This window comes from Cottoperca gobio, chromosome 14 (assembly GCF_900634415.1).
Source record: "Cottoperca gobio chromosome 14, fCotGob3.1, whole genome shotgun sequence".
Classification (NCBI taxonomy): Eukaryota; Metazoa; Chordata; class Actinopteri; order Perciformes; family Bovichtidae; genus Cottoperca; species Cottoperca gobio.
In genome coordinates, this window is record NC_041368.1 from 18,409,642 (window position 1) to 18,421,901 (window position 12,260).

Below are 12,260 nucleotides of genomic sequence, written 5' to 3' on the forward strand. Positions count from 1 at the left end.
ATCCTTTTGTCTCCCTCAGTTGCTGTGCATAGATGTCCAGAAGCGCATTTCCTGTCTAGCGGAGTTACAGGATCTAGACTACATGTCAGATGTCAACTGGGACGCTGTGCTCAGCAAACAGCTTCCTCCGGGCTTTATTCCCAATGTGAGTAAATAAAACTGAGCAGTGCCTCAGTATGCTACCCGGCAAAATCACATCTAAATAGAATATTGTTTTTCTGATATTGGCAAAACGAATACAGCACAGTCCAAAGCTTTCAAAACAAAATGACAGGCAGTCACAAACAAATGAACAAATACTATAAGATACATCTTTGATTGCAGGATTTTGCTTTTTTTCAACATTTCCGAATTTAAACAAATATATATCCCTGAAACCTTTCTTCTACTGTTCTCTCATCCCTAGTCCCATACCAGTATTTCTCTCAAAGGGGACAGGGGGGGGGGGACATGAAGCCAGAATTCCCCGCTCCTCATCTTATCTTTTGTAATCGCGCTGTAGACACCTCCCCCTGCTGGGCTGAGCTGCACCACCCACTGAGTGTGTAAAGAATCCAGATGCAAAAGACAAATACAAAGTAAAACACATATACACACACACACACACACACCTCGGGGAACACCTCTGCATGTTTACCCGCAGCTCTACAGGGGGGTCTCTGGATCATTAAGACGGGTGAGGTGAAGATAGTGCTTGCACGTGAGAACAACACAAGGCAGGACGTGTAGCTGCTTGTAACTGGTGTGCTGTGTTTTCTCTGAAGTGTCAGGTTTTTATAGGAGCTGCTTTGATTTACTGTGCACAGTTAAAGCCGGTAACTGTGCAGGGTCTGGAGGTGTGACATACGATCTGAATGAAAGCTTACAACAGGGAAGAGTCCAGTCATACAAACTGCCTTTAGGAAATGACTATAGCTATCACTGGAGTAATCAAAGTGCACCTATAACTCCTTTGGAAATACTGTAACCATGCAGCGAACCTGTTAATGATGCTGTAGATCAATCCAGCTACACTAATAACAGTTCAACTGACAATCATACTTAGAATTTGCTAATTATTTTCTAGACTAAGACTAATTGTTTAGTCTATAAAGTGCCGACCACAATTTCCTTAAGCTTAAAGTAACGTCTTACATTTGATCTTGTTTTGTCCAAAACCCAAATATATTCAGTTTACTATCCCGAGACAAAGAAAAGCGGCACATTTTTACAATGTAGATGCTGGAACTGAGGGGCTTTAGATTACTGTAACGACTAAAGATTACAGCAATGCTCCAGCGATACACAAACGCTATTGTTTTAGTGAAGCAGCAAGGTGACAATAACTGTCACTCCTTAGTGCCAGGGCTGAATACGAGCAGAATAAGAACTGCTGCAAGTTATTAGATGACTAAATGACTTTATCAAATTCTAAGTCTATTGCGACTGCAGAGCAGCGGACATCCCCAGCGGCCAGGCTGGCACAGCAGAGTTACAGCACGGAGGATCGATGGGGGAATTGACAGTGTCTCTCTATCTAATTATAGGCCGATCCTCTGTCTTTAGTCCCTTATAGACTATTAATGTCTCAACAGGAAGGGAGAACTCAGCCCTTGTGTCGTGTTTCCTAACTTCCCAGCATTCAGTCTACTTTGCCTTATAGTTTTGATCTTAAAACAACAAAAGAAACAAACATAAGCGTATGTCTTGTACACAGTTATGCGCAGTTCATTAAAACAACTTCATTTCGCTGTTGTCGAAGGAAAAAGTTCCACGGAGCACGACGTCGTTAAAAGTTTGTATTTTCTGAAGCAATGACGAAGCTGCTTTTCGAAAGGAACGTGTAGACAATAGTCCACACTGACTCATTTCAATTCATCTCAAGTACAGTGAAGAAACACTGCAACAATGACTTTAGGTTACGTCTCAAGAGTTGAACTTTTTAATTAGACACCATGTTTGAACCCATGGATCTGTCTGTTTGTTTGTTTGTTTGTTTGTTTTAAAATAGAGACGGAGACTAAACTGTGACCCTACGTTTGAGCTGGAGGAAATGATTCTGGAGTCCAAACCGCTTCACAAGAAGAAGAAGAGGCTTGCCAGAAAAACCAAGGACCAGGGATCTGATGGCTCCCCACAGGTTAGGCTTTTTAACTAGAAAACACTATACAGTAATACGGTTAAAAAGGGTTTATCCCACAGCAAATGTTCAAGAGAACCTGACCGAGGTTTGATATTACAGATCATCTATCATTTAGATTCTATGCACTTTTATTCTTCCACGTTTAAATGTAAATGTCAACCCGATTTTATGTTGCTTTATCTTGTCCTCTGTGGTTCACACATGCCTCTTAAAAAGGTGTCTCTTCCTCTTAGTGCTCATCATTACTCAATAAAGAAAGCTGACCGCTGGTTCCATTTGACCCAGTTAGGAGTGACAAGTTGCTCCTGAGTTTGTCTTCTTAAATGTATCTCGGGTGCTATTTGGAAGGTTAAGGACACATTTTAGAGCTCTGTCCTCCCTCACCTTCATCGGGATAAATGGGCCACCTGCCTGATGCGCGTATGGGGAAGGCAAAGAATGCAATCACCTATAGCTGGAGTCTTTCACTCCATCCACATAAATCAGCTGCTGTCCTCTAGGTGTTTATACAAAACAGAGAGGAAATCACTGAAAGGTTAATTTGATCACCCGGCCAAGTGAGACGTGGGAGGGAAACACACACACACACACACACACACACACTCACACATATACACACGTTACACACTCATAAACACCGCCATAGTGAAAGCGCTCTGGCAGCAGTGATTTCATTTCTGGTCCAGTGCAGCAGTGGGACCGGATCAGTGTTGTCATTATTGTTTCAAGGTTAACTGCTGCTCAAAAGAGCTCGAGTCGTTGGGGTTTACTTTCTTAGAGCCTTGGAGGAAACCAGAATAACATGTTGTTTTTATTATGCAAAGGCTTCTTCTGGGGGTATATACTATACAAAACCAGTCAAATAAATATTTTAGGGGCAGAGTTTGTGGTTAATATCTGATATTTTTCATACACATGTGGTCTGTTTATCTTTGTCACAACTATGCTCCTGTTTGTGACCCTTGCCACACTACTTCTCTCCCTAAATTACTTCTCAGCACAAACATACTTCTGAACGTATGCTAATTAGATGCCCTTGTCACATCTGTTGCTATACGTGACCGAGAACGCTAAAACATTTTCCTGCCCCACAAGCACCTTTTTAAAACAGATAGTCGGGTCTGCTTTTCAGAAGAAATGTATTTACAGTACAGGAGTCAAATCGATTGGAAGCACCGCGCTGAATTCTTGGCTTCTTTCCAATTTTTAATCTTTAGATTTTCCATTGAGACAGTACAAGCTCAGAGAGATGAGCCAGTGACTACACTCCCAACAGGTCACGGTTTCATTTGTGTGCTTTTATCAGTAACAGTGCAGTTAGCAGTGTGTGTGTGTGTGTGTGTGTGTGTGTGCTGGGTCAACAACATTTCGACACACCATTGACACTTCACACACAACCTATGCACACACAAATACCACCTACGTCATTACAAAAGGTAATAAGTTTGGACCCTCTCCCACTCTACGGCACATTACAACAGTTTATGGGACTCTTTTTCTAATAGAAGTGAAGCAATTTGTGTGGTCTAGACTGTGGAGCTCATACCTTGCCAGCTTGCGATAGGAAGTCAGCCCCGGCCCAAAGTGTGCCATGTTTTATGAAAGCTGACAGCTGCTTGTGGAGACCTGCCTGTGTGTTTATATCAGTGATGTCTTGCTGTGCAGCCAGGCAACATTTGTCATCCCCCCCCCCCGGCCCATTCAGACAAAGAGAAAGTCTCCTATTCTAATGAAATAACGACAGTGGCCTTTCAGGGAATCATTTATGTTTACGGACACAGATGAAGTGCCAGTGTATGGTCGGACTAAGGGAAGTCAATGCAATTGTTTTGTACTCCCCTGGCTTGCATTTTCTTAATTAAATCACCTTATTCATTCTGGCATCATAAAAGCAATAATTGATTTATGCATTTCAACTGAAACCAGGATTAATAAAATTCAGCTGTATTTACTTGACAGGTCTTTCACATGAAAATGGAGAAAGCAACCATAAAATAATTCTACGAGCGTCATATATCACAGGAAAGATGGATGTTGCCATGCATTCTTGGAGAGGTTTTATACACGTCGGTAATATTTCAAAGTAGTAAATATCAATAGTGGGTTATGATTTGCTGAACTTTCTTGAAGAGGATTACAGAAATGCATTTGAAGTCCTTTTCTTTTTACCTCCCTCTCTAGAGCCCTGCACATGTTGGCACAATGACATAAGCAAGTCTGCGTCATTAGTCCACCCCTTTTTGTAAATACTAGCCAAAAGCCTCGGTGTCACTTATGAAGGCGTTTTTAGTTTCTGGCTTGCTACTGCGTTGACTTCAATGTTTCTTGTCGTCCTTTTCGTATCACACTGTTTTGTAAAGTGCTGTGTTAACCCATCTAATTAGCTAAATACCACCCCTTCACTTCTTCGCTTTTACGAGGGACCGTGAACTCCAATATGTACAGTAAAATGCAAAACTGAAATTTCTCACCTTTCTTTTAAACTGATTTGTTCAATGTGCATATTATTCATTTTAAGTAGTCATATTTTGCAGCTGTCTATCAAGGGGAATACTCGCTTTACTGTCTATAAATATGACTTTGTGCAATGCTTTTCTTTTCCATATCCATTTACAAGGGACCTGTGGGGCCACTTGTGATGGATGTATGTAAGAGAGGGACAAGTAAGGGAATTGAGTGCTTGTGTGAGCGTGCAAACGTGTGTGTGTGTGTGTGTGTGTGTGTGTGTGAAAGGGAGAGGGAGATGTGCAGCATTTATGAAGCATAGCAGATCAATATTGAATGAAGTAAGCCAGTTGCCCTAATGTCTGTCCCGGCCAGCTCTCACTCATTACCCTGAGGCTGCTCTGTATTCTTTTTGACATATTCCTCCTCTCCGCTGCAACCTTATTTCTCCTCCCTTGTCCTCACGATCCTTCCACAACGCTGTCTACATGTCCCCCCCTCCCCTCCTGCCGTGCAGCTTAAGACCCCATCCTCATCTATTTTTCTGGCCCCTTATTTATCTCTTTGCCTCCCTGTCGTCGCTAAACTCACAATGTAGCTTAGAATTATCTCAATTAAATGACTGATAGTATAAAGCAGAAAATTGGACTGGATTGAACAAAGTATATTGTTGGACTCCCATCACACGTCTTCAAACATGTCATTCAAATTGTTATCTACTGCGTGTATGAAACGTATAAAATGTAGGCTATGTATTAGATAATGCACATTCAAAACATAACACCAGGGGAACAATGACCCTACTGTTAATAATTCCAACTCAATAGAGTGCAGACGATGTAGAGGAATTTGGAATTTGAAACACAGTTTTTTTTGTTTAAAGTTAGGATCAGCACAAATACTTTTAAATGGGTTAAAACTGGGTTGTTGCTATGGTGTTTTGAGTGTGTGGCTTCATTGTTGTTAGGCGGTTTATTGTTAGGGTGTTTCCAGGTGGCAGCCACAGCTAACACATGTTGTTAGCTGGTTTCTATGGCTGCTGTTTGTGAGAATATGTTGTTTTGGTCGATTACCATAGCAGTTATCAATGGCTGCCATGGAGAACTATGTGTTGCAGAGTTGCTATTAAAGTGGCTATAATCGATATATTTATAATAACAATGTATCATGAAAGGGATTGCTTGTAAAGATGAACCTAAAGAGAATTATCACCCAAAACTGCAGCAGCTCATTGTTCTGCTGTAACTGTAACTTCCCTGTTTGGGTTCACGCTCACAATGTTGCTCTGGAGCAGCATTTCATCAGCAACAGGCAGCTGTTTTCAGCAAAAACGCTTTTAAAAAAAACTACTGACTGTACACTACTGCTTCAGTACTGATAGAGTTTTGTAAAATCACTTAATTAGTTTTAGAGTCAGGTAAATCAATGGAGCATTGGAAGAGACAGAGAGCTGCATGTGTATCTACAGCTCCATATTTGCCACTAATTAAAAAAGCAGAGTCAGTGATCAAATGTATTTGACCTGCATTATAGTTTAGTGCGCACTCATACAGGGTCCATTCTTTTTGCAGACACCTTTTGCTTTTTGTCCACTGTCCTTAAATCAAGAATCTGGGATTATTTAAATTATTGAGATATTTTTTTTAATGTATTATAGATCGTTTGAATACCACATAATCCTACATCAACTCAAGGACATATTAGCAGTCACATTAAAACAAAAGCCCAGATAAGGACACTGACAAATGTACCTGTTGGGCTCTCGTCCAGCAGAGCACTCCCTGTTGGTTCATCTCATTAAATGGAAAGTTTAATCACGCAGTTGAAGCAATTAGCTTCTGAACTGCCTTTTTAAAAGCAACAAATTAAAAGAGAGAGAGAGAGAGAGAGAGAGAGAGAGAGAGAGAGAGAGAGAGAGAGAGAGAGAGAGAGAGAGAGAGAGAGAGAGAGAGAAACAAGTGGTGACTTGCTTGTTTTCTCTGCAAGGCCAGAGTCGTCCATTGGCATTGTGCGTGAATGACATTTCCAGCAAGACATATCCTCCTTCCTTCCTTCTTACCTAACTTCAAAGAAAGCAATGAAGGAAGGAAGTAAGGAAGGAAGGCCACATTTCCTTCCTTGGTTTCTTACGGCCTTCCTTATTTCCTTCCTTGATTCCTTCTTTCCGTCCATCTTTATTAACTTCCTTCCTCATTTCCATGCTTGCTTACTTATTTCCCACCTTCTTTCCTTCCTTGCTTCCTTCCTTCCTTACATCCTCACAAGTTTAACTGGCATGACGGTTGAATCCTCTAACTCATAGGTCTTCAACAGGGGGCCCGCGACCCGAGGTACTGCAGGGGGGGGGGTCGCAAAATAGTTTGTAGATAAAGCAATTAAAAAAATGAATAATAATAAATAACGTTTTTTTTATTTACACTTTTTTTTTTTGCTTTGCCATTCACACTCCCTGCTCCGCTGTACTTCGACACACACACCTACAGTCAGAGACAGAGTGGAGGAAAGGAGACCTCCTCAAGCCTCTTGTGTACAATATATACAGTAGGGGGTCCCTGCACCACGCTGCTACACCAGTTTGGGGGTCCTTGGCCCGAGGAACCTGCTCTAACTTATTTAGTGAAGACTAACAGGCACTGAACCCGGACTGCACTGGAGTGAAGCTCCATTGCTGGAAATAACAAAGTATTTTCCTGGTTCTTTGAATTAAGATTAAAAAAAGAGTGACGAGAGAAAACAGAAACCTGCTTTGACAATGAACTGGAGAAAAGGTGTTTTATTATTTATTGTCAGGTTCTGTCATGCCTTTAGATCTAAGAATATGTCATCATGACACGACATCATACCTTGTCTCATATCCGTCACGTCGATCACTGATGTTTGACAACTTATATACCGTCCTCCTCTTCTTTCTCTGTCTGCCTGTTTGTTTCTTTGTCCTTCCGGAAGTCTGCATCACCCACACACGAACACACCCTGTCCTCCCAGTCCATGTTTTTAGTTGTGTTTGGTGGTTATGTAGTTATGTTCTCTTCCTATGTCCATGTGAATTTGCTGCTTTCCTCTGTGACACTGCTCTGAAGGGTCCCTTAACCAGAAAACCCGCAGGAAAGAACAAATGACTGTCACTGCATGCATTCAATACTATTACACAATGCACACGCTACACCTTTTCATTCCTTTAAAACACAGCTCCCTCGCCTCTCTCTTTCTCTCCATATCCCTGCTCTAATTTATTTGATGGCTTCTGGTCTGCCAGTGGCTGCTCCCCCACTGTGACAGCACCTGTACAGAGCCTTTCTGCTGGGCTGCGTGACTGACTGCTCCGGGCAGGGAGTCAGCCTCCTGAAGAGGTTTCCAGGAACTTGAGAGTTTTGAGAGCCAATCTGACTGGAGGGGTGTGTAGGGAAGCAGCATGTAATCATACTTTGTGTGTGTGTGTGTGTGTGTGTGTGTGTGTGTGTGTGTGTGTGTGTGTGTGTGTGTGTGTGCGTGTGCGTGTGCGTGCCCTTATGCCCTTACTTTAAAAAGCTTTTTATGGTCAAGTGGGCAGTTTGGAGTGAGTCGTTTTAATTTTGGCATTTGCATTTTAATAAGGTAATGTGTATACATAAAGAGTCTCTTTTGTGTTCTTGGCTCTGCTAGTTTGTCTTTGTCACACACACACACACACACACACACACACAGAGAGAGACATACACAGTGCAGTGACATACTGATAATGTATCGCAATGATCTCTCTCCTCACTGTCTCCTTGTGAGAGTGAGAAAGCACCTGTCAACCTTGTCTTGGCACCACGGCAGCGCGGAGACAGCCTGGCACCACAGAGCCAAATGTTCTCACATGATTGAGTGAGCCAAACATGTATGAGTGCATGGAGCAGACGTGTCCTCTAAAGTTCCGTCTCTTTTTCCTTCTTCTGTCATCTTATTAAAAAGGAGGAAAGTAGTGTGTACAGTGTACTTCCTGTTGAACTATACTGTGTGAGTCAGCAGGTACGACAAAACAAGTTTTTATGTCTCTAACCAGCGACACCAAAACTAAATGTATGCACATGCAATGTGATCGATTCAGATTCTATACCTGGGAACAATAATGAGTCGTGATCGGCCCACATTTAGTCAGAATTGACAGCAGTGATCACTGCGTTGCTGATGTTCTGTGTTGGTCTCTCCTGCAGAACGGTCAGTTGCAGCAGAGATTGGATAATGTCCAGAGAGACTTCATTATCTTCAACAGAGAAAAGTAAGGAACCTCCATTTCCTGCACAACACGTTCTCCACAACCAATACTGTGCATGTCTGCATGTAGGATGGTGTGAAAGGACAGTAACGTGGCTGTTTGTGGCAGAAGAGCCAACACACGTATGTGGGAGTGTGATTAAGGCAGAAACACAGCAAATGGTGGCGAGTGTCCATCATGTTGGAAATGAGATGTCAAAGGATATAATTGGTTTGCATAAGTAAATGTTTAAAACAGAGGAGACACTAAAGCCATACCAAGTAGATACTGAAGCTTATGGAAGAATAATATTTTGAGGAAAGAAACTTGAGATGGGATCTCTAATGTAAAAGGCGAAGGTGGCTGTCCAGCTGTGCTGCGGCTGAAAGACTTTACTTAGTGATAAGAAGAGGATAAATGTCTTCAATGTCAGATTGTCTGAGGGTTTAGAGATGTAAAAGTACTTCAGAAGAAACAATGAAAACTGAAGTCAGACATTTTAATGTGAAATGTGATTTACAGCATTTCTGTGAGTGAGAAAAGATATGGTGATCAACACACAAAGGAAAAGTTAAACTGGTTGTGAAGCAGACAGCCAACCTAACAAGGTCAAAAACAGTTAGTAAGAAACAAAAGGGCCTAATTAAAAGATGATTATTAATTGTTCAAATCATTAGTGGAAAGTAGGGCTGAACAATATGGGAAAATCATCAGAATAAGTTCTTATCTTCTGTATTACTCACTTTACACAAGCAGTAAATCATTCCAGAGTACATGTATGTAAATATTAACTTATTTTTCATGTAGGCCAGACCTACGTGTTATAAAATCAGATGAATTGATATGAATAACACATATTATTTAGCTATTCAATTGTAAAAACGTGCAATCAGAGTAGAATATTAAAATTTGTAACTTCAAGGCTTGTAACTAATTAATATATTACATATAAATAAGTATCTTACTGATCTCCTGTCAGGAACAGTATTTTAACAAATCAGACAGACTTAAGTGTACACTGACAAAGGCTCTACGACTTTTATTTATGTATTTATTTATATTTATATATATTTAAAATATATATATATTTTTTTATATATATATATTTATATTTATATTTATATATATATATATTTTTTTTTATATATATAAAAAAAATATATATATATATATTAAAAAATATATATATTTAAAATATGTAGATATATATATATAAATATATATATATTTAAAATATGTAGATATATATATATATATAAATATATATATATTTAAAATATGTAGATAACTTGAAGCCCTTCACTTTATTAAGCAGTTGGGACGTAAGACTCTTATGTATACCCTTATCCATATATCCTTATGTTGGCACTATAAAATAATGGCATAACAATATATAGGCAGGCCAAATGTCACGGTAAATCATTAAATGTCAGTAAAAAAAGTCTTACTTTGACTAACACAAGTCTACAGGAAAAAAAGTAAATAAATAAAATGTCAAATATTAGCCACCATCTTGCAAATGTAAAAAATAACGTGTTTAATAATGTTCTTTATGCAATAGGTCAAGGAAAGCCGTGGGGGACTCAGACTCCTCTGAGCTGTCCACGACTGAGAAGAACAAGGCAATAGAGGACGGACAGAACAACAATGTTGAACCGGTTGCCTTCTTATCAGGATAGGTCTCATGACCCCGAGACTCCTACGTATCCCGTATCACTTGCACCTGCCCACAGCTTGTAGATCAGCAATTTACACCTAGTGTTCTATCAGCACAGGCACCGGTTCTTCAATGTCCCTGCACCACTACATCGCCTATACAAACACAAATGCAGTATGTACTTGTGCTTCACTGTTTCACCCACACACAAAAAGAAACCCACATCAAGAGCTCCAGAACTGCAGGAGTGAAATGGACTCTCATACCATGCTCCCTTACATCACTCTGGTGCTCTAAGGTCTGCTCAACCTTTACTCTGGGCACTATGCTGAAGTGAAAAGGAAGTCACTGCCCTGCCAAAAAAGGAGACGATGCCACACCTTCCCAGCCGTTACAGGAAATAAAGTCTGACGTGGTGGGCTATGGCTGAAAGCTGTATGTACTGCTGCTGTCTTGGTTGGGACAGATTTTCAAGCATTTTCTGGTTAATTACAGTTATGTAAATATAGCAATGGTTCTCCAGTGCTACGTGGACTTAGCAAGAATTGGCATAAGGAGTTTGGTTGGCATTATATTGGAAAAACAAACACTTTTGGACGGCTTTGTCCCGTGTGATGACTTGAGATCCGAGCATGACACTAAGAGTACAACACATTTAAACTGGAGAGGTTAATAAGGTAAAAAAAATGAGGCCTTTGTTTTTAAGACAGCAACCACAGATTCCTCTAAAACAGACGATAAAGAGCTGAACTGTAGGCTTGAGCGTGAATGGCTCACTTTATCATAGCAGCAGATACACGGTCGTAGTGGTCATTATGCTAAGCTTTGCTAGTCAAGCTAACGAAGACGGTAGGGTAGCAACGTGTGGAACAATGTCCCAGCTCCATCGGCTGCAGATGTAGGCGAAACACGCAGCAACTTTTCTTGCGTTTGCTTTAAGTTACTATTAAATGCAGTTATGGAACAATAGTTTCAAAGTTCAAGTAAAACCGTGAAGATTTCCGTTTAAATTAATGTCTGTTAAGTCACTATCTATCGCCAATGAGGTAATGGTGATTGTAACTTTAACCTTCAAGGTCTATTCTTGACCTTGGAAGTTTCTATGAAGTTTATGCCGGGGGGGGGGGGGGGGGGGAAAGTCTCGGGAGCGGACCTTCTGATGAAAGTTATTTTTTGTTTTAAACTGCTTTAAAAACGGTGACATTTTTGGACTAATCTTTGCCTCAAACTGCAAAAGACCAGCGGGGTCTTCAAATACTGGTTTATAGCTATGAAAACGTAGAAACGGTAGATGTTATATGTTCTGCACTGAACCTTGCTTTGCACATGCTTCTTCATCAACTGTAGCATTTATGCACAGAGAGACAAAAAAAATCTAAAGCTGTGAGTGACTACTTATTCCCTTAGGGATGTTTTTTATAGACATGGATTAAGCTGAGTCCTAGATAAGATTTATTTTTCAGTCACTGTCTGCATTGAAATTAGTTTTTGTCAAATAATGTTTCTATGTCCTTCCTCCTTTTGTGTCGAATACAACCAATTACATGTGCCACCCGATAAGTCTGTAAATGTGTATTCGCAATTAATTGCTCCCGTAGAAGAAGACATTCTGCAACGACGTTCTTTCAACATTCAAAGTGGTAAACAATGACGTAAACAAATAGAACCCCTTGGTCATACAATTTAAGATGTACTACAAGACAAACCACACCTGCCTCTGAAGTTTGCAGAGGGATGCCTTATACCATAGATATGGCACACAGCTGGTTCACTTAAATTATATGTGTAGGTAGTAAAAACCTGAGCTTTTCTTCACA

At 40.4% G+C, this 12,260-nt stretch overlaps 1 protein-coding gene across 2 annotated transcripts in view; it reads left to right on the forward strand.

Annotated features, from left to right (window-relative positions):
• stk32a (serine/threonine kinase 32A) overlaps positions 1-11,556 on the forward strand; it is a 61,919-nt gene extending 50,363 nt beyond the window's left edge. For both annotated transcript variants that reach the window (XM_029448166.1, XM_029448167.1), the window contains 4 exons: positions 20-145; positions 1,991-2,119; positions 8,746-8,810; positions 10,348-11,556. In XM_029448166.1, the coding sequence (XP_029304026.1) occupies positions 20-145; positions 1,991-2,119; positions 8,746-8,810; positions 10,348-10,465 (438 nt within the window). In that variant the 3' untranslated portion in view covers positions 10,466-11,556. The remainder of the gene's footprint in view (positions 1-19; positions 146-1,990; positions 2,120-8,745; positions 8,811-10,347) is intronic.
• The last annotated feature ends 704 nt before the right edge of the window (positions 11,557-12,260 follow it).